The sequence below is a fragment of the Zonotrichia albicollis genome, chromosome 6, assembly GCF_047830755.1.
Source record: "Zonotrichia albicollis isolate bZonAlb1 chromosome 6, bZonAlb1.hap1, whole genome shotgun sequence".
Classification (NCBI taxonomy): domain Eukaryota; kingdom Metazoa; phylum Chordata; class Aves; order Passeriformes; family Passerellidae; genus Zonotrichia; species Zonotrichia albicollis.
The window spans coordinates 28,839,533-28,860,831 of record NC_133824.1 but is presented as its reverse complement, the minus strand read 5'-3'; the positions used below and the strand labels follow the sequence as shown (position 1 = coordinate 28,860,831).

Sequence of the window (21,299 nt, the reverse complement as noted above, 5' to 3'; positions counted from 1 at the left end):
TCAGGTGCACGCTATGCCGTTTGTTTCTTTGCAGCACACACATCAACTGTGTGCTTGTGACAAGTCGGCAGTTTGTGGTTAGCCTTTCCTGTGAGCAGTCAGAGTACTGAGCAGGGAGGTCTGAAGTTGCATTCAATGTCACCTGGACTGCTATGATATTAAATAATATAATGTAATATGATAATGGAAATGTTCGTAAAGATTACTTCCCAGAACTGTTTTGGGATAGATCTCAGTATCTTGGCAACTCTCCAGCTAACAGAAAGCTTATTTCTCCTAAGCAGTGCCTGTAACCAAATGGCTTAGATTGCTTTGATGGAAGACATGCTTCCCTCCAGGGATATATGCCTGGCACAGTACCTAGTAGCTGGAGTTGACCGAGTAGCTGGAATAGGCAAAGTTTTGGAAAGAGGGACCCTAGACAGGTTCTAAGTTTTAACTTTTTGCAAACTTGTGATGAATCCTTACTGAACGGAAAACTGCTGCATTACACTTGTTTACCTGTCCTCACTATGAGTAACAATTATACTCTTTCTCTTCTCTATTCATCTTCCTTTTCTCTCTTGCCCCAGTATTGGGAAGTTTTATTTTGTAAAGTAGTTGAGGAGCAAGAGAGATTTTGGTTCTCTTTGCTTTTTCAAGTTCAGCCCAGAAAGACTGCTATTTCAGCTTCTGGTACCATCTCACAAACATCAGTACTTCCATTCTGTTATTCAGTAAGTTGTGAATGAAAATGTTTTTCCAGTTTCCTCACTTTTACGTCTTTGACAGTAGTGTGTTTTAATTGTCTTTACTCGAGTTTCTTCTGGATGTATAGATGCAAAGAATGGGGATGGAGGCTTGGTTTTGGTGGTGCTTGTTTGTGTTTTTTAGAAGGATAGAGGATGCCTGAAGAGAGAGGAGATCTTTGAGAGTGGGAGAAAAGTATGAGATGACAAAGCTGACATTACTATCAGATGAGTAAAAAACTTCTTTGTTTGATTCTGCTCTTGTTGGCACCTAATTTACACTGGAGCAATTTCGTAAACTTCAGTGAGTTTACTTCTGAGAGTGAGATCAGGATCTGAGAGTGAGATCGGGATTGACACCTCTTAAATCACTTGGGTCATGCTCCATAATTCATTGGCAAGTTCCTTTAATTAGTTGCAGGTAAACCCAGGCTTCCTGGAGTTCGCTGCCTCCCCAGGAATGGGCTCTGCCTGCTGCTCCCTGCCGCGCTTCGGGGTCTAGCCTCCGCCCTGTGTCTCATCGCAGGGCTGCATGTCCGGTGAAACGCGGCTCAGGGCTCTTCCCCCCGCGGCTCCCTGTGCCGGCCGGAGGCGGGGGCCCGGCTCCCGGCGCGCCAGAAGTTGCTCTGTGGGAGAGAGGAGCGGGGCTGTGCAGGGCCGGCCGGGCGGTCCGGCCGCCGCGCGTTATGTAAGGGCGCAGGGGCTGCGGGCCGGGATGACTGACAGGGAGAGGGAAATTCCTGGGGGAGGGGGAGCGGCGCTGCCCTGAAGCCGCTGCCAGAACCGGCGGCTCACGGAGACCTGGCGGGGAGCGCGGCTGTGCAGAAAGGGAAGCGGCGCGGGAGGGACGCTGCCGGGCGGCGTGCGGAGCGAGCGGGCTCTTCCCCAGGCGGGGCAAGCCGCCTGGGAAACGGGGGGCGCAGCGGCGGCCGTGCGGGGGGACGAGGAGCGAGCCCGGCTTCCCCCCTTCCGGCGCGGCGCGTTCGAGATGGGGCCGGAGCACGGCAGGGAAGTGCCGCGCTGGAGCCCGGGGTGCTTCCCGGCGCAGCGGCGGCCCCGGCGGCGGCGCTGCCCCTTTAAGACCTGCTCGCCGCCAGTTCCAGGGAGAGGGAGTGACCTCTGGGCTTTGACAGCTCCCCTAATAACTAGCAGCGCCCCGGCTCCGCCCCCGCCGCGCCATTGGCCGGCAGGCCGGTATGCCGCGCTGCCATTGGCTGGCCGCTTCCCCTGAGCGAACCTTTAGAACTCCGAGACACAATATTCTGTTACATTGTAGCAAAATGGCGACTGTCATTCACAACCCCCTGAAAGCGTAAGTAGGAATCAAAAATGTACATATTCCGCGTGGTTTAAATATGAAAAAAGGCGCCTTTCCGGCGCCGGCTGCCAGCCGGAGCCGGGTGCCGGCAGCCTCTCGGCGAGTCCCTCCTCCCGCCCTCCTTTCTGCCCCAGCGACTCGCTCGTTTTTTGTGCAACACATCCCCGCCGCTCGCGCCGAAATTAACGAGGAAAAAATTGTTGGGTTAATTGGCGCCCGGGCGCGGGCCGGGGGCGGCGGGCCGGGGGGCGGCGGCGGGGAGCCTGCCCGGCGCTCCGGGGGCTCGGCGCGGGGTCGGCGGCGGCCGCGTCCCGCGGGGGTGCGCGCACTTGACAGCGTCCTGCCCCCTCTGCCCCGGCGGGCTGGCCCCGCCACCGCGCCCGGCGGGGCACGGACCGGCCCGCGGGGGCGCTCGGTGCGCGGTGCCTCCGCGCTCTCACCGCGGCTCGGAGTTGCCTCCGCAAATCTTTGGGGAGTTGGGATGTCTTGACGAAGCAACCCCCCTCGCTTCTCGGCTGGGCGGTCGGAAAGCGGGGCGGCGGGGGCTCTGCAGGTGCGCCTCGGCGCTCGTGCCGGAGAGGGAACGAGGAGGCGAGGCAGGGAAGCAGACTTGGGTGAAATGAATGACTCGGGACTGCCGGTCGCTGATTTTGGGCAGGAAGTCCGGAGATCTGTTTTGCATATGACAGGCTTTCGCTTTTCAAAGTGGCAAAGAGAGTTGATTGTGTTTCCATCTTGAGAGCGGGCACAAGCCGCCGAGGGCTGTACGGACGGGGTCTGACCCCGGTTTGAGAGAGGGAGGGGGCAGATACTTGTGCTGCGGAGGTATTCCGGGGTTCCCGATCTGGAAATAAGGCTGATTTCTGAGGGGCACCGCGGGAGCCGGTTGTAGTCTTCTGGATCGCGTCCTTTATTTTCCTTGTGGTCTGCAGCGCACGCCGCTAATCCCCGAAGGCATTAGGGAGAGTGGGATTTGGCACCGTATGTGGGGAGCGGAGCTATCTTAACCTTTTCCAACGACTTCCCTGCTAACGGGGGCAGCGCTCTTGCTAGTAAAGCAGGGAAGCAGAGTACCTGGCGGTGACGCTTCGCTTGCACTTTCTGGCTGCGCTGAGTGGGTGTTTTTATACCTTTGAGTTTTGTGAGATGAAATTAGGGCTGCGAGGGGTTTTTTTTTCTCTCTTTTTTTACCGACTCGAGTCTCTCCGGCTTTAGTTGGAAAAACACTTGAAGGTTTTTCCTGGGATTTCTACCGCTGTCTCTCTGCGATCCGGAGCGAAAGGAAAGCCTCGAGCTGGGAAGGGGTGCTGACATGTTTATCAGCTCTCCTGCTCCGTCCTGGCAGAAAAACCCTTGCTTTCATTTACTCGCCTTCTCGGATATAAAAATCCGCGGGGACAGGGGAGCTCAGTTGCAGAGGGTTAGTCAGAGAAGTGCGAGCGTCCTCATGGGTGGGTGCCGAGGGACCGAACGCGCTCCGAAAACCGCGCGGCACAGGCAGCGTTCCCCCCCCGTTCGACGGCAGGTTTGACGCTTGTGCAGGCGACAGCGATTTCTCCCCGTGCCCCTCCCGGCCGCCGGGCGCTGCCCGGGCTCCGGCAGCGCACCCGGGGCCGCACCGCCCGGCTGTGCACCTGGGCACGGAGCCCCGCGGCGTGTGCGCCGTTCGCGGCTGCTGCCGGCAGCGGGGAAGCCCGGGCTCGGTGGCCTCTGGGGACGGCGGGGAGCTCCCAGGAGCGGCCGCGGCCCCCGCCCCGCCCGGACGGGACCTTGCCGCCTCGCCTCGCACTTCGTGGCACCGTGGGGCTCCCGGCAGCCGCGGCGGGTCCTGCCGAAGGGCCGCTTGTGCCGAAATGAATCGGGGCCCGATCCCGCCGCTGCGAAAGTCGGGGAGGACAGGATGAGGCCATTTATAATTAGCTCCCTTCTCCTCCCCTCGCCCCTGGGGGGTGTGAGAGGAGGAAACAATAGACATCAAGTGCTGGTTTCGCTTTTCTCTGTGTGCCTTTTAAAGTACTGAGGCTATGTGGAGGAAGCAGAATTGGTACTGGCTGTCTGACACCATCTGTAATTTTGTTGACAACTTGTTTAATAAAACATTTTATAATTTTCACTTATTCTTTAAAGTTGCTGATCGGGAAACAATACACATGTAAATAAATTATGCATGGGATAAATTAGGACAAAAGCAGTAGGACACATAATAGGGGAGGGATGCAGTGCACAGTGTTTTATCCTCATGTGTCCTTCCTGACAATGAACGGGAGCTGAATGACATTTGCATTTCCTCTGTCTGCGTTTTGATTGTATCTCAGAACCCACAAACGCCCCCTACAGAAACCGGCCACACAAAGGTTTTGCTCCGAAATGGGGGACAATGTAGGGACTGAGAAATCCGGACTCAGGTATCAAGCAGCTCCTTGTGTGCTCTTGTGCGTTTAAGAGTGTCCAATATTCAGTTTGTCTCTGGCACTTGGACACACATGTGGCCTTGTTCATGCTAGACTAGTCTCTCTGAATAATGTATTCCAGTACCTGAGCATCTGGGGGAATGCATTCCATAGAGCAGCTCAGTGCGTGGAGTCCCTTATTAATGATTGGTTTTTCCCTACCCAACTTGCCTCTTTCTCTGTCACTTTCTGGTTCTCTTTTGGTGCTTTCTTCCCTTTGCTTTCCTCCCCTTCACTTCCTCTCGTGAACCAGTCAACCTGACATGACTGCCTGTTATTTCTGCCATTTATTAGCTTGTTGTTTACCAGCATGGTGCTATAGACAAAATATCTAAGTTTAACAGATCTGCAAGGTAAAGATAGCAGGTGTTTGGACAAGCACATGCTTCTTCATCTGTAGAAATGGCAGTATTCTGACAGCTTTGATGGGACAGAAGTGGATTCGAAGTGCTGAAGTTGTTGTTGCTGTTTTTTTCCCCCACTAGTTTGTGTGTGTATTTCCATATTTTTTGTTTCTATCTTCTTCTGCTTTGGATATTTTAATATGAAGACATTTGAGTGGTGCAGTAGAAGAAACAAATGCATTTAGAAAGTATTCTGAATTATTTCAAATGTCAGTCAGAAATCTCAGTGGACTTTGTAAACATTAATTAATTAAACCTCTCAACGCCCCTGTGAAGAAAGGATTATTGCCTTTGTTTTATGGATGGCTAAACTAGGACAAAGTGGTTCAGAATCTCTCTAAAAGATGAAGTCTAGAATGCAGGCATTCAACTTCCAGTTTTAGCATTTAGTCCAATTTCCTCCATCTCTGCCTTATTAGTGATGTGCATATGGTACCATAATGCACTTAATGTAATTAAGACCTTGTAATTTACACAGTCTTGTCTAGAAGCAGAGCTGGTTTCCTCCCACCCCTTCTCTGTCTTTACTCCCACAAATGACTTTTATTTCAGGTTGTCAGTTAAACACACTAAATGGAACATAGGTTAGGTTGTTGCCATTTCAGCGTGTGCAGTCCCCCATGCGGTATGGCCCTCACCAGAGGGCTGCTGCCTCCCAGCAGTTTGGCAGTGCCAGTGCTCTCTCCCTTTTGCTCAGGGCAGCCTCTGGGACAAAATAAGCCAACTCAGGCTCAGCTGCTAGGTAAGCTCACTTCCATGCTGACTGCATTGTTGGATAACTTTGGCGGACTTGGGATCTCTTGTTCTCTGCCAGGCGTTTGGGGAGCAGATCATCACATATTTGTGTGCTCAGTGCTAGATCTACAGCATAGAGCTGATCTACCAGGCCTGTTCTGTCTCTGCATTCCCACTGCAAACACACAGCAGCAGTTAGGTTTCCATTTGCAGTATCTTCTCAGATAAAATTGCCTTGACAGCCAACTCCAACCTTTGGGCTGCCAAATGACCTTGCTTGTGATGATGAATTCCTGTCATGAGACACCTGTGAAGAAGTGGTCTGTGTTCACATCTCTGTTTCACATTGGAAAGAGCCCAGTCTGGGTCTTGGGGTCTTGTATGGCAAGAGTATTTCATTAGTGATAACTCTGGCGTGAACTCAGGGTGGGGACTCTTAACTGAAGGTCCTCTATCCCATTACATATCCCTTAAACAGCCCTATGTCCTGATTAAGTGCTGATGAAGACTGATTTTTTTTTTTTTTTTTTTTTTTTGTGGACATTGTTGCATAAGCATCTGGTTACTGATTTTTAGTATTGAAGTGAAAGTGTAATGTGCTGTGCTGCTTTCAGCAGGTGGAAGCAATAAAATGGACAGACAGTTAGGTTGCCAGTTCATTGTTTACAAGTGTTGTGGAGGTGATTTTAATGCGGCCTTGCAAAAGGGAATTTTCTTCTGCTTGACAGAGCAGGGTTTGTTGGGCATGTTAAACCATGTACCAAAATCTCTACAGCAATTCCAGTGTGGCTCTGATGTTACTTAAAAACATAAATGAGCCCTAATGTGACACACTTCAAATCAAAACTGTTGTCCACATGAAAACCGTATTTTCTAATATCTCAGCAGCAGCTTTCAGAGAAAATAGGATGAATGTTACTGTGTTTACACAAGGAAATGTAAGCGTAAAACCAAAGTCATTGGAAGATAGAAAAGGAAAGTTCAGAAGACCTGAGGATACGCTGGTTTTGAAAATGAGAGGCTCTGATAAATGGCATGTTGCTTGTTACAGTGTTATGTCTGATTCCACCAGTCGCTTATGCATGATTAGTTGTTGCAGTGCTTTTGTAATTTTGTTTTGTTGGTCTTTCAGTCTTTCACAGTCTGTCTAGATGTGTGGATGGATGGAGGCTGTATCTCAAAATGGCCACTGAAGAAAAAGTTTTTAAAACATATTATTTCTGGTGTGTGAAAGCAATATTGAGCTATCTGGGTTGTGCTACAGAGGCCTAAAGGTATGATTTCTTGGAGGGTGTTATAATTTCAAGGTAAGCACTTGTCCAATGGCTGGATGCATGGTAGCCATTAGACAGGATTCCCAGTGTCCAAGCAGGAATACTTGACGCAGAGGTCGGGTACACAGGACAAAGTGGGATCTGTGTCAGTCTGAGTCACGGCGAAGGTTGTGTGGCTCATCCTTTGTGGAGCCTAATGAAAATTGATTTCCTCCTCTGCTTTCCTAAAACTGGAAGGATGGTATTTGAAGGTTGCTCTCAAGAGCAGACTTTGTCCATCTTGTATGCCTGTCTTCTACAGCTTATGACAGTTGGCTGTACCTCTTCTGTCCTGAAATGAGGCCTTCCAAAGCCCCCACCGGCTGTGAATAAACCTTCTTTTAGCATTGTTATTTGCCAAATCTGGAATTTTCTCACTCTGGTTTGTCTTTCATGTCACAGCTGAATTTCTTTGCTCAGTAGATCAATTTTACAATCTTGGTATTTATTCTAGGCTCATCACTGTGTTGTCTGTATGTGATGTTGCCTTGAGCAAGAACCATTCCTGTATTGTTTATCCCTGCGGACTTGTAGGAGTGGAATGAATCTGTTCCGGGAGTTGATGTTTTTTTCCCTTGGAGAGACCAACCTCTGATCTGAGGTTTCCCTGTCTGGGGTGATATACTCCCATGTGCAGACAGGCAGCACCAAGGCAGAGTTGCTTGAGGCCTGTTCTGAGGGCTTCATTAGGACTGTGCTGCTCTTCTGGCTTTGCCTGGCAGTTTTGCCCAGGATGCAGAGACTGAGGAGTGTTAATCACTTCCTTAGTGCAGGTCTCAGTTTTTAACTGGTTTGTTTCTTAAAGGGAAAGCTATCTCATCAACACAATCTAAAAGGAATCATAGCTTAGGAATACTTTTCTTTTTCAAAACCAAAAATTTTCAGATGGAAGTGTTTCTTTTTTTTTAAATTCCTCTACAGTTTGTGGAACAACCCCTATATGCTGGACGAGTGCATGAGAAGCAGAAAGTGGTTTTCTTCTTTCTTATTTCCAAAGAAAGAAGAGAACTGCACAGTGTGTTTTCACTGTCTAAACTGAGTGACATGTAACACAAATATTGTAAGTGAATGCTTGAATACTGAAAATTTAAAATTTTTATTTATCTTTAATAGCCTAAATTATTCAAAGCATGATACTTTTAAAAATTATTGTTATATATGGTTTATTTCCCAGCAGAGCATATTTTAAGCACAGATTCCCAGCAGATGTCTCAGAAAAGAATAAAGCAGTGTCCCAACAGCTGCTGGCAGATTCCCCTCTCCCAGCAGCATCCTCTGCAGGAGGGGAATAGCAGCAGTATGGCAGCACGTGTCTCAGTTTCCAGGTTAGCTGCCTGAGCTGGGTGCGGTCAGAGCCACGATCCAGCCGCATGGAAGGTTTTCCTGGCACTCCAGCCTTGTCTGAGGGGAGGCTGCACAGGGAACCAGTGGAGCAGCAAGAGCAGGGGAGGGACTGATGAGTGTGCACTAGGTGGCTGTGATCAGCAGCGTGTTCTTGCCAAATCCTGCTGCATTAATTTCATGTCCTGCTGAGCTGTAGCTGGGAGAGAGTCTCCTGCTCAGGTGTTAGTGGGGACACTGACTACGTCAGTGTTCTTCTGGTGAGAAAGGCTGGAAGTGATATTCAATGTCACAGCCTGTTGTGACAAAACTGATCCAACCTGAGGATCATCTCTCCATTCATACAAAACCGTGAGTTCTATTAGTCTGATAACTTTCTACTTGCTTTCTGATCATTTTCATAACTGAGTGTAAAATTCCAACAGTAACATGTATGAAATTTTAGTATGCAAAAGAAAGGAACTCTATGTAACTTAGTTTCTCTCCCTTGGTTTTGCTCAGATTCCTGCTTGTGGTACAATATACAAAGCCTTTGTTAAGACATTGTGCTAACTTTTCTACCAACACGTGGTTTAATGCTTCCTGCCTTTTAGTTCTCAAAAATCTAGATAGGTTGGACAGTGCAAAGAAAATCAGGTGCAGAGCAGTGAAATAAGGCCATGCCCTGAGTTGGTTAATTTCAGCCTGCCCTACTGCATCATCTGGCAGGGCTGATTTGATCTGATCAGATGCGGGCATGCTACTTCTGCCAAAATGCAAAGTACAGCGCTTATGCTGCTTTTATGCTTTGACTTGGCTTTGTGAGAGCCACAGGAAGATAGATTATGGCTGTTGGAATAAAATTCCCTCTTGAAAATGTTTTGGGTGCTTTTCATGTTTTGGAAGAGTAAGTGAACGCCAGTTCAACGCTTTGTGTCATAGGCTTCTGAAGTTTTTGGTCTGCTTCTAGCAACTTTGTAGTTTCCAGTATTCCTGTGGATCCACAACCTAATGTGACTACTCAAAGAGTTGGGAGAAAAATCATAATGGCTGGACTTATAGCCCAGATAATTCACTATTCAGTGAACACTGTGAAAAATAAACTTATTGTCGCGACACAAAGTTAGTATTATTTCTTCAAGGGAAAAGTCATGTCTATATTTCATTCCACTTCCATTTCAAGAACAGTTTTGAAGAAAGTAATCCATGGATTTGTGACTGCTCAAGTATTTTGGTCTCAATATTGTTTCCTGAAAGACTGTGTTTTGTCAATGATGGGGACAAATACATTTTATTTTTATGATTACTTTAAAACCTGTGCAGTTTGAATAAAGAATAATGGAAACCGTGGCTCATGAAGCTATTTTACTGCTAAACTCCTTTGGTGGGCATTGTGTGTGAAGCTGCTGTCCTGAGTGTTCAGAAAAATCACTACCCAGTGTCCAATATCAGAAATTATATCATGAACCCACTTGTGTCTACAAGGTTACCCTGGTTGTATTTGCCTTCTTTTTCTGAACTGCTAAAAGCTGCTTTGAAGACTGTAGGTTTTTGTGTTTTCTAGTGATTGTTTATTCTCAACGTTTTTAGTTAATTAACATATACCTATTGATGTGAAATGTGGATTAAATCATGATCGCAATTTTAATTCAGAGATCAGCACCTTTTATAGCTATAGGGATAGTACAAATTAAGAGGCATGGGAGATGTGATGGGGAGGGTTGGTGATGGGAATTTCTACTGCTTCATCATATCTGACTAATCCTTTAATGTTTTAGGATCTGCTTCTCCAAAACTGATGTTTCTGTTAATGCTGGTGATATTATCCTTCAGTGATCTAATGGCATATGGATGAAAGTGATGTTAATGCCTCCACAGGCAGGATGGGGCCACAAAGGCTTCTTGCTTCTCTCTCCTCCTGTGCTGATGCAAATGAATGGGAACTCAGGTTACTGGTGTTATGTTGGTGACAAAAAGGCATTCCTGAGGTTGAAATCTAACAAAACAGTGTTGATGGGGGAAATACGGTGAAAACTCTTCTCCATTTTCTGTCACCAGATTCAATTTGTTTTTGTCAGTAGTCTCAGCTAATGTTTTATCTTCTCCTTGCTTCCCCCTGCCTCTCAACCTCTTTCCCCCATTGACCTCTATGAGCACAGTCCTGGCTGCTGATTTATCAGGGCAGGCTGGCTCAGCACTGTGTGGAGATTGCTTTTAATTAACTCTCTTCGTTTTGCCAACCTTCAGGGAGCAGCAACCCTTTAATGATTATAATACTTTATCTGGATTTATATCTGCCTTATGTGTTGTTTGTTGCTCTGCTTCCTCACATGCTCTTCCTGAGTCATTTCCCAAAATGAAAGGTTTGTTTCAGGTCCCTCATACAGGATGAGGAAGGGAGGCTTTAATGGCTTCTGGACTGGAAGGATGGACTCTCTCTGATCTACCTGAGTGTTTTGGAGGTGGATGGGGATTATGAGGTGATGCATTTTGGGGCTGTCTTGGAGCAAGACTCATTTCAGTGACTTGCCTCTATGCAGAGGGAGAGCAGCTTTATTTTGTGGGTGCAGCATGGCAGATGAGTGCCTACTAAATTAAATCTGCCCTCTGACTTGTCTTGTGACATAGGTAAGTCATGAACTCATTGTCACAGTTAGGTTTAACTCTAGTGACTTCTCAGCCTGACTAGATGGAATGTTGCTAAAATTGAGTTAACTTCTTATGTATAAACACAGGTCTAAAGGAGGGTCTCTCTTTACCTGCAAAAGTCTAGCTTGGCCTTCTGTGAATAGCTCTACCAAGTGAAATTTCTTCAAACTGAGCAGAAAGCGACTGTATCAAATTTCTCCCACCTAGAATTTCCTCTTTGCATATCCTACAATGAGGATTTCAGGAGATTCCAGCATGAAAAAATTAGAAATAGGATGTTATTTGCAATGTAAAGTATGTGTCACTTTTGTGCCAGAAGAATGCTTTATAATCATGCTTTAATTAAGCATCATAGTCCCTTTTGTGGTGTAATTTCCTCCATTATTCTGTGGGAAGAATGGCACGCACTGTCTGACTTGGTGATGGTCACACTAGTCACACCATCAACCGTTGACTCAACGCTGCTTTGCTTTTGGTGTTGAGCATAAGAGTGATGTTTTGAAGGTGAGTGGGAATCTTTCCTTGTTAGCACTTTCATGACCAAACTGAGGAGTAGGAAAGTGAGTTAAGACTGCCTGCCTCGTTCTGATGGAAGAAGTTCACCAAAAATTATAGTTATACCATCCTTAATGGCAGTGATTTATGACCAGAGGTGATAAAGGCATACTTGGGATGCAAAGACTTTACCATGGAAATGAACCAAGTGGCAACTACTTTCACATTTCAAAACATAAATGTTGTGCACTAGTGTGTTCAGTATGATTTCAAAGTCATTGGTGAGAGAACAGTTTTACATGGCTGCTTGTAAGTCTGTGTATTTCAAGCCCCTTTGTTAAAATGGCAGAGGAAATTAAGAAGTTCCCAGATCTAGTCCTCCCTTACCGAGGAAAAGGAGACACCAGCTGAAGGGAATACAGTGGTGGGTGCTGCTTATCCAAATGTTGGCAGCACATCACTGTGTAAGATCATCTGTGTCATCTGTCTGTGGATTGTGTTTGTATCTTTCCTATCTTCTCCTGCAGTCAGCTTTACTTGAAAAAAATAGTTGTTTGAATTGATATTTTTATGTGTTGTTGCTGCAATTCCACAGTAACTAAACTCCCGGCATTCTCATCTGACCAGATTGCAAACATATCTGGTTCAGGTACACATTCTGCTGAGATCTGAAAGTAAATTCTCTTCTCCCCTATTATTAACTTTCTTGTTTTGTTTCCACAACTAACTTATCCACAAAGTTCTAGGGTTAGAAGAGGCTGACTCCTGACACGTCTTCTGAATTCCTCACTGCAAAACACACTCATCATGCAAAGCTGAAACCTGGCTGGCCCTCAAAGGACAATGTATTTCCCAGGCTGCTGTTTTTAGCTACCTTCTCCTCCATGCACCCCTCAAAACAGAAGAAGAGGAATGGATGAGGGGTGAGCACTCTGCCTTTGGGAAAGGCTCTGGCCTGAAAATGGATTGCAATTCCAGCCGAATTCCTTCCCTTGGTAACAGAATTGCACGCCTGGGCTCTGAGCTCTTTGCATTATTTTCATCTCTGCTAAACTTTCCCAGTCAATTAACCATGTCCATCTCCTGCTCTAGCAGCCACATGTGCCTTTTCTGCTGCAGCAGGGTCTTGAAGAAGTAACTCCCTGCAGCCTTTACTGCAGTTTTCCTTGAGCATCTTCCCTCAAGCATGGTTATCAATCAGGACCTGTCAGGTTTTTTCCCTCCAATGCATCTATTTTCAGAGCTGTAGGAGTTTGACCTATTGCTTTTGTCTTTATAAGTACTGCTTTTTACAACAGGGCCCAAAGCTGCATGAAAATTTCCATCTTAGTGTGAGGAGATTCTGCTAAGCCTGGATATTTCTTTTGCCTTCTGTCATTTTTCCTCCCTTGGGTTTTAATTTTGCTCGTCCAAAAGGCCTCGTTAAGCTGGCCAGTAGTTCTTGTGTGGTTTTTCCAGGCAGCACCTGCAGTGCAGAGTTCTCTGAGTACTTGGCTAACAGGATTTCATGAAAGGGCAGTGAGTTCTCAGAGGCTGGAGTGCCTGGGAGATGCTCAGCCCCGGGGTTTGATGTAGGCTGCCTCTGAAGGGAGTTCTGCACCCGGCTCTGCAAGAATGGTTTGGATGCTGGCACTAGTGGTCCCTTGGCAAAGCACCTAAGGGGCCACGGGTGCCTTGAACATTTTTCCTTGCATGTTGTGCTATGATCAAAGGTCAGGTTGGGCTAGAGTGCCTATTAAAGCAAGAGTCTATGCTTTTTCTCTTGAGCGTATGGGTGAGCCTGGTTTTGTTTCCATAGGTACCTGTATCATAAAGGCTGCCATCCTAGTTGCCACTAATTGGGTCCTGTGTGGGCACTTTCAGACAAGCAGACAAAGACCAAATTGACCACAGTGGCTCAGTTAATGGAAATCTAGGTTTAAAGAAGGGTTCCTGGGTCTTATGTCCAGTTCTCTGGTACCATGTCAGATAATCTCTTTCATAAACTGAAAAGTCCTTGTCTTAAATCCCCACTTGGACTATTTGTTCCCATTACTCCTCTTGGGAGGGTTCCAGAACCCACTGCTCTGGTGGCTGGAAATAGCATTTTAATCCCTAGCCTAGCCCTACTTGTGACCGGTTTATTCCCATTTGTTCTGGTGCCAGCATGGAGTTGTTAGTTTAAATACTATTCCTCCCTCCATGTCTTTCTCTCCACTATGACTTGTACATTTGTGCAACACTATTATAAGCCCTGTCAGTCTTTGTTTTGATATACTAGACTGTCTGTGCTATCTTTTCCTTTCTTTTGGTCGCTGAAGTATTTATTGTCTTTATTGTCTCTACTCCAGCTTGGATTACTCACATTCAACTTTCTTGAGTGTGAGTAGACAGAGTTGTACTTTGTTCCACGTGGTTTTGCCCCCTACAATAACTTTCTTTTTCACCTCTTCTGGGAAAACCTTGCTTTTGCATTTGTTTGTGGTTGTGCTGCTGGTTCGTAGTTATCTTGTGGTAGACTAATACTGTTGTGTTTCTTCCTCTGTCCTTTCAGCTGTCGTTGAGATGATGATCTGCAAGTTATTAAGTGAAATTTATACTGAATTCACTCCATCCAATTCTTCTTGTCTGATGCTTTTAATTTCCTTGGTGTCCCTTCAGCTTATGTAAGTGGCTAGCTTTTCTCAACACACACACTTTTTGTGCCAAGGCCATTAATGGAAATACTGATTTCAGCTCCCAGAGCTCCAGAAGTAACTTCTCATCAGCACTGTCTCTGTGTTCAACCCTCTTTCTGTAGTTTTACAGTCTTCTCACCATTCTTTCAATAATTCTGATCTTCTACTTTTTCAGTAATTTCTCATATACTACTGTATGAAACATTCTCTAGAAGTCCAAATAGCTAAGAAGTATCCTGTGGAAGCAAGATGTCAAGTTACTCTGTGATAAGGTATCAATTTTGCATCTTTGTAATTTCCTTATTCAAGACTGTTCTTGATTGTTTTGCACTTGACAAACTGTGTGTTAGTAAACTCTAGCTCAGTTGGCCTTTCTGAAATAATTCCCAAGGCTTGTGTTCTATAACAGTTAAGAATGAGTATCTTATTTTGCTTGTTATATTCTGGTAATATAGTAGCAACCATGATGTGCAGTATCTGTTTAAAGAACTTGCTAGTTAATGTATGGTTTCATGTCGAAGTTCTTGGGCAGAGATGATTCAGAATTTATGCCATGACTGCACAAATGTCATTGTGGCTTCCATGGCAGTCATTCCAGAGAAGCACAGCATTCCTTTAGTTCTATGCTTGTACCTATATTGTATTTAATCTATGTACCATTCTAACTGCAAACCAGCTGAACTTTCTTTGTTTGTTTTATTTTGATGCATGAAGAATATTGCTGTTTTTTAGAAGCTTTTGCAAGTTATAACTCTTGACTTTGGCAATTCCATCTATACTTCCTGACCTTTAAGATCCATTTTTAAAATTCTGCTACTACTGTTTTCTGCTTGTGGAGGGTGTCTGTTTAATTCTGATGTCCTTTTCCAAGGAAATTATTCAGCCAATAACTTCCCCAGTCTTTCCATATGAGTTTCAAACAATTCTTGCATTTTTCTCTACAACAAACTCCCGATGTTCTGCTGTGTTCTGCTGCTCCCATGCTTAAGGAACAGGTTTGAGGTGCTTTGTGATGGTGATGAGTACTGTTCAATTTTGTACCTATTCTTGGACTGCAGAAGACTTATGCTGTGTGGATATAGGGAGAGCCAGGGTGATTCTGTTTAATACCAAGTTGTTTTACTTAATTCAATGGTGTCTAAATTTTAAGATTTCATCAGTGTGAAACAATGTTGCATCTTTCACCAGAGTTGCAACCATTGAGTAGAAATCCAAAAGAGCAACATAAAGTTGATTTTTTAAAATCACCTTATTCCATTTTTCTTCAGCATTCTTGATCTTATTCAGAGAAAGCTGTATGTAATAAACACATATATATACATATATTTGGTATAATATAGGAAAGAAAGAATGTATTTACACATGGTGTTTAGGAAAACATGGTATTGTTTATTAATCAATGTCCTTGCATTGTAAACATTTCCATATGCCCCTTACTGATTTATAGCAGTATGTGATTCAAGCATTTTCTACTGGTCAGTTTCACAAACTCATAGAATTAGGAAAAAATGATACATATATCTCTTTTTTTCTTACTATAGGACTCTGGGAACTTTTAAAATATAGCAGTCTTTGGATCAATGCATATCCCAGCAAGACCTTGCATAAGTGACCTAAAATTGTGTGATCAAACCTCTTCTCCCCTCCCCATCCCTAGAGAGATATTTGTAATTAGATAAAATGAGGACAGAATATGCATAAGTATCTGTTATGCTGGGATTCCTGCCCAGAAAGGAAACTAATGGCCTGAGCTGGCCATAATCTTTTGCACCCTGTGTACTATTGACAAGGCTATGGCTTGAGATGTTGGGAGTTCAGGGGCAGATTTTTGCTGCTGTCTTTTGGTAACCTTTCTAAATTGACTGCTTTCCAGAACAAGTGGAATTACACAGCCTGTATTTTACTCATCGTTCATTGTCAGGGACATTTTGCTTGTAAGAGAGGACCTGATTCCACTGCCTAATGCAGTGGAAGTGAGTTTAAATTACTGCTTCTCTGGTTTGGAAGTGTTACACATTCACTTTGCCCAGATGTAAATGACCACATGAAGTGCAAGACAGTGGAGAACTTGAAGTAGAGTTGGTAATTTTTTTCTATTTCATCTATCAATTTCCTGCTAGTCACTGGTTCTTCAGAGTGGAGTTCTGTGAGCAAATTCATCTCTCTCTCATTAAATCAAGTAGCCCTTTAAAGCCTGTGTGACAAGTTGTCTAATACTATGATACTACGCAATGTAAGAGGATGGCACTTCCGGAATCTGGAGGCTGCTTACGTACTAGTGCTGTTTTCTTCTTTCTCCCAATGCATATGATAGGTGTCAGCTTGCCCCTCACAAAATTCTAGTTTTGCAGTCTTCTCCTGTGTTTGTGGGTTCTGTCTCATGACTTGGCAGCAATAAAACAGAAACCCTGGGCACTTCTGTCAGTCGTCCTCAGATATCCCAGTTAGTAGATGCACTGATGAAAAGGTTTTCCTGGAGCAGGCAGGTGGTGTGCATGTTAGTTTTCCTCTCTTACTTTGCCTTAATGTCCCTGGGGTAAATGTCAGTGAAAGTAAGAAGTGTTTTGATAAAAAGAGGGGCAAGGTCACATGAAAAGTATGCCCTCTTCCAAGGAAGGTATCTACCCAGCATTTCCATTGTTGTGCCCTGCATAGCTAAATCAGGAAAAGAGCCAAGGCCATAGTGAAATTTGATTCTATTTTGAAATTATGTCCAGTTTGGCATCTTTTTGAGCTGATCAAGTTTGGCTTGCTCTTCTTTTCCACTCACAGCAATTTGCAGAGTGGGAGATTTGGGGTGAATCTCTATTTTCTGTGCTTACAAGGCAGCAGGAGCTTCTATGGCTGGACTGGAATGTGTTGTTTCAACACACTGAATGTGAAAAAACCCCTTCAGCTTCATACAGACTGCGGTTTTTGTTTGTACTCAGTCAGTGTGATTTCACTGAAGTCCAAAAGTTATGCCAGTGTGAGACACAAACCAAGTCTATGTTATTTCAAGACAACAGTACCACCGGAGAAAATTCCTTTTATTCCACCCTCCCTCCGCCCCCCCTTCCTGAATTTTTCAAACTCTCTGAGATTCTCAGATATTCAGTAGTGCCTGATGCTTATAATTTGGCAGCAAATGTTGCTAGCAGTAGCCACCTATGAGATCCTTAGCAGAAGTCTATAGCTTAACAGACAGGACAGACAGCAGATAGCTTCTTAGTAACAGGGGTGGGTCAGAACAAAATCCTGGATCTCAGCACTTCTTTTGAGCTTTGAAGGTTGAACCTGGATCTGAAGTTAAATGTCTTTAATGGACAGGATCCAAACACCCACATGCTTTGGCAGAGCTCAGATCCAAATTCTGTCTACCTAAAGAATCAAGGTTCTGTTTTCATGTGGATTCTTCTACCAGTGAAAAGCAAGAGAAGGGATAAGACAGAAAATATGACACATTGGCAAAATTGTTTTTCAATAATATGTTTTTCAAAGTTTTTTCCATGAGGCGTCAGCAGCTCTTAAAAAATCACAGGGAGAGTATACAGTTGTCAATGAGCCAGAACAGTTAAATGTTTTTAAATATTTGAGTTGGGTTTTTCCTTCACCTTTCTTTCTCACAAACATGCCTAGTAAAACTCCAGTAATGAAAACACTTGCTTGGGGAGGGGGATAAAATCCTTTTCAGCAAATAATGATGGTGACTTTTTAATTGCATCATAACAACACTGTTAGCAATGGTTTAGGTTTGGCATTGAACTTATACACAACATTTGTTCTTTTATACAGTATTGGTATTGCATAGTAAAAATAGCACAATTGCAAAACTCATTTGTTACTCCTCTGCCAACTTTGTTCAGCTGACAGTTGCTGTTTGAACTTTTAAAGCAATGTTTCATCCATATGTTAATACCAACTGTACAATTAATTCTCTCTGCTTTCAAATGATTCTCTTGTGCCTTAGTGGTTATTTTCCAGTTTGAGCCACCTGCAAAACTGCTTCTGTCAGATGAGCTGTGCTCATCCGGAGTAGTTCCCTACATTGAGTTGATAAAGAGCAGCCACTGCCTTTAAAGTTCCCAGTACATTCCTGCACAGAAGTTGTTATAGGCACTTTGCTTCACTAAGCCATTTCAGGATGGGACTGTTCAGAAATTTTCATCTTTCTAGTGTGAGATTTGGACCTGCTCTGTGATGCTTTGGATGCCATATATCCTCAGATTAGTTTCTATCTGTGAATGATTTAAAAAAATAAAATTCAGAGGACAAAACCAAGACCAAGAGCATTCATAAATGAACAGCTGGCACTGGAAGTCTCCACTGGATCACACTTAAACTAGTTTTGGAATAAGGGAGTGAAAAAATCCACCCAGTGAATAGGGAGGGGGAAGAACCCTCCCCGAGTGACATGGTGCTGCTTTGGTAGTTTCTAAGTAGGCCAACATGCAGCTAGACCTGCTGCTGCATCTTCATGGGAGGTTAGAGTTCAGACAGAGAAGGCACAAGTAAGTTTTTAAATTAAAATCTTTTAAATTCTTCCTTGTTCCTACTTTTACATTTAAGTGGCACTTTATTTTGGGAAGTTTTTTTTTTTTTTGCTTTATTTCTTAACAGTTTCTCATGGGTGAAATTTAAAATGGGAAATAATCATTATGCAACAGTTTGTGCGCAGACTAGAACATAATCCCAGAGAGGGGAATCAATGGGGTTTCACTCCAGGAAGGGCATCAGAGGGGGATACACTTAGAGAGATCAGAGAGGAGCTAAAAGTGATGTTGGTCCCTAAGAAGTATCTCTTACTTAAGGGTTTAATGGACTGGGTTTTTTTCCTGATAGGCTTGCTCAGAGTTTCACTCAATGTTTCCTTTTACATATGTATGAACATAAAATGTGATGGTGAACTTAAGATGGTACTGACTGATATTGCACCCAATCCTTATTTTTTCCAGGATATCAGGATATCACTAAGGAGTCCTGCTATTGGTAGGCCTTTCCTTAGTTGGAGATTGTTTGAATGGTGATCAAAGTTACACTGTAATAAAACTGTGGCTACACAGTAGGGGACATTGCTTGTGTGAAGCATTTTGTTCTGCTGTAAGTTGGGCACATACCTCTATGTGTGTAATAACTCTTGCAATAACTCTTACAAAATCCCTCATCAGCATGCTCACGTAGGGCATCCCCTACTCCAGTGGCACTGGTGCTCCCTGGGACTGCCTGTGCCCTGAGGGAGTCTGGGGCTTCCTGGCAGGGCAAGCAGAGCTCCATTTTATCTCTCCAAGGATAAGGGGTCAAGGTCTGTGCTAGTCCAGTAATGGGGAAGAAAGAAATAAGAAGAGCAGAGATGGAGAACAAGGGGAGGGTGACTCCTGCTTCTCTTTTTCCAGCCAGGAGGGTAGGGAAAATGGGAATGGCACATGCAGCTGGCAGCTTTCCTCCAGTGGCAGCCACTCCCACTTGGCAGCCACCAGCATGCTCAGCCTGGTTTGCAAATGGCTTTGATAATGCTCTTCTATTGGAGCTTTTAAAGAACCTGAGCTGCCTTGGGAAGTCTTCCTGAAGCATGCTTGGTTAAAACCTTCAAAACATGGGTGAGGAGCAACTGGTCAGGTCACCCATGGAGGCTCTGTGGGATCAGTAACTGGGCCTGTGCTGCCTGATAAATGCAAATGATCTGGGAAAGAATGTGAAGAGGAGGTGACAAACTAAGCTGATAATACTAAGGATGCTCCATGTGGGAAGAACACAAGGTTGCTGCAAAATGTTGAAGAAGAACCCCATGAAACTGTATTATTTGGGTCATTAAAATGACTAGTTATCTTCAGTTCAGATAAATGTAAATTAAGACACATAGGGAAAAATATCCCAAATTAATATATACAGGAATGGAGACAGAATTAGTTACTGACACTGAAGAGAAAAATTTTGGAGTTATAATTGATCTACCAAAATATGATATTTGTGCTCAGTAATAGGTAAAGATAATAATACGGTAATAATTAAAAGAAAGGGAGAGAGGAAGGAAGAGATGCAGGCTGAATGTTAGGAGTTAGTATCAAAGGAAAGAAAGCAAACATCATTACTATGAGAATATATTTGACACATTATTGATATTTTCCAACCTAAATGAGTCTATGTTTCTGTAATTCTGTATAAGTCCAAGGTTTGAAGCATGCTGGAATACTGCGAGCAGTTTGGTCTCCCTGTGTTGAAAAGGATCCAATAAGCTGAAAGATGTACTTGGAAAGAAACAAGGAGGATCAAAAGGAATGACTTCTGTATGAAGAATAACTAAATTGGTTTGGGTTTTCCAGTCTGTAAAAAGGTTTCCAAGTCTCTCTCAATGAGAGAGGTTCCTGAGATCAGGAGCATCATGGAAGGGGCAAATAGGGGATGAATTTATGTTCATTCCCCCTCTTGAAGTCAAAAGTTAGGACATCAAACAAGATTTTCAAGAGGCTAGTTCAAAAGGAACAAAAGGAGATACATTTTTGCTAAATGTTAAATAAACCTGTGAAACTCTTTACAATAGGATGTATGGGATATTGAAGTTTATCTGAGCTCAAAAAACACAGCACTGCAGAAGGTAGATCCTTCAATGTCTATTGAATTCCTTGATATCTTAATCACAGTTTGCCAGAAGCTGGGATGAGATACAAGTACATTTCCTGCAGAATATCACTATATCCATATTTTGTGTGCCTCCTTAGGGATTCCATAATGGCCTAAGTTTAAGACCATGTTAGATGGACCTTTGGTCTGACCTGATATGGCCATTTTTGTTTCAAGGTCTCTGGCAGTCACATAGTACTTAGCAGTGTTGCAAGAAAGGCCTTGAGAAGTTTCAAAACAAGAGACTCAGAAATGCAAGATGGAGTTATGATTACTGGCTGAATAACCAGAGCTTTATTTTGTTCTTTGCGATGTTTGCTCCTGCATGTCAACCCTAGGGGGAAGTCAGTGTGCCAGTTCACCCAGGTCTTGCAACAACCTGAGACAACCTGTTTATTAAACATACACTTTGGCTTCTGTACAGAGGAAATGGCATGATCCAGACTGGTAATGCAGAGACTTGCATTCAGTTTCTGCCTACACCACTGACTTTCTGTATATTTTCAGACAAAGTCTGTACTGTAGTGTTTCCCTATGGAAAAAAAAAAATAAATCCTTTATGTCTCTTCCTAAAGAGAAGTTTGAGATACATGGTTATAAAGTGCCAAATAAGTGCTGAAGCTTGAGAGTGAA

The 21,299-nt window shown here is 44.2% G+C and overlaps 1 protein-coding gene across 10 annotated transcripts in view; it reads left to right on the top strand.

Moving 5' to 3' along the window:
• Positions 1-21,299, top strand: part of DPF3 (double PHD fingers 3) — a 189,372-nt gene that overhangs the window by 20,695 nt on the left and 147,378 nt on the right. For 8 of the 10 annotated variants that reach the window (XR_012580823.1, XR_012580822.1, XR_012580820.1 and 5 more), the window contains exon 1: positions 1,899-2,040. The exons of 1 other annotated variant lie outside the window; for it this stretch is intronic. Coding sequence is in view for 6 of the 9 variants with exons in the window: in XM_005479962.4 (XP_005480019.3) it covers positions 1,925-2,040 (116 nt within the window). In the remaining 3 variants the exon portion in view is untranslated. Of the gene's footprint in view, positions 1-1,898; positions 2,041-6,214; positions 14,342-21,299 lie in introns of those variants that run through there. One more of the 10 variants, XM_074542917.1, reaches the window with a different exon arrangement.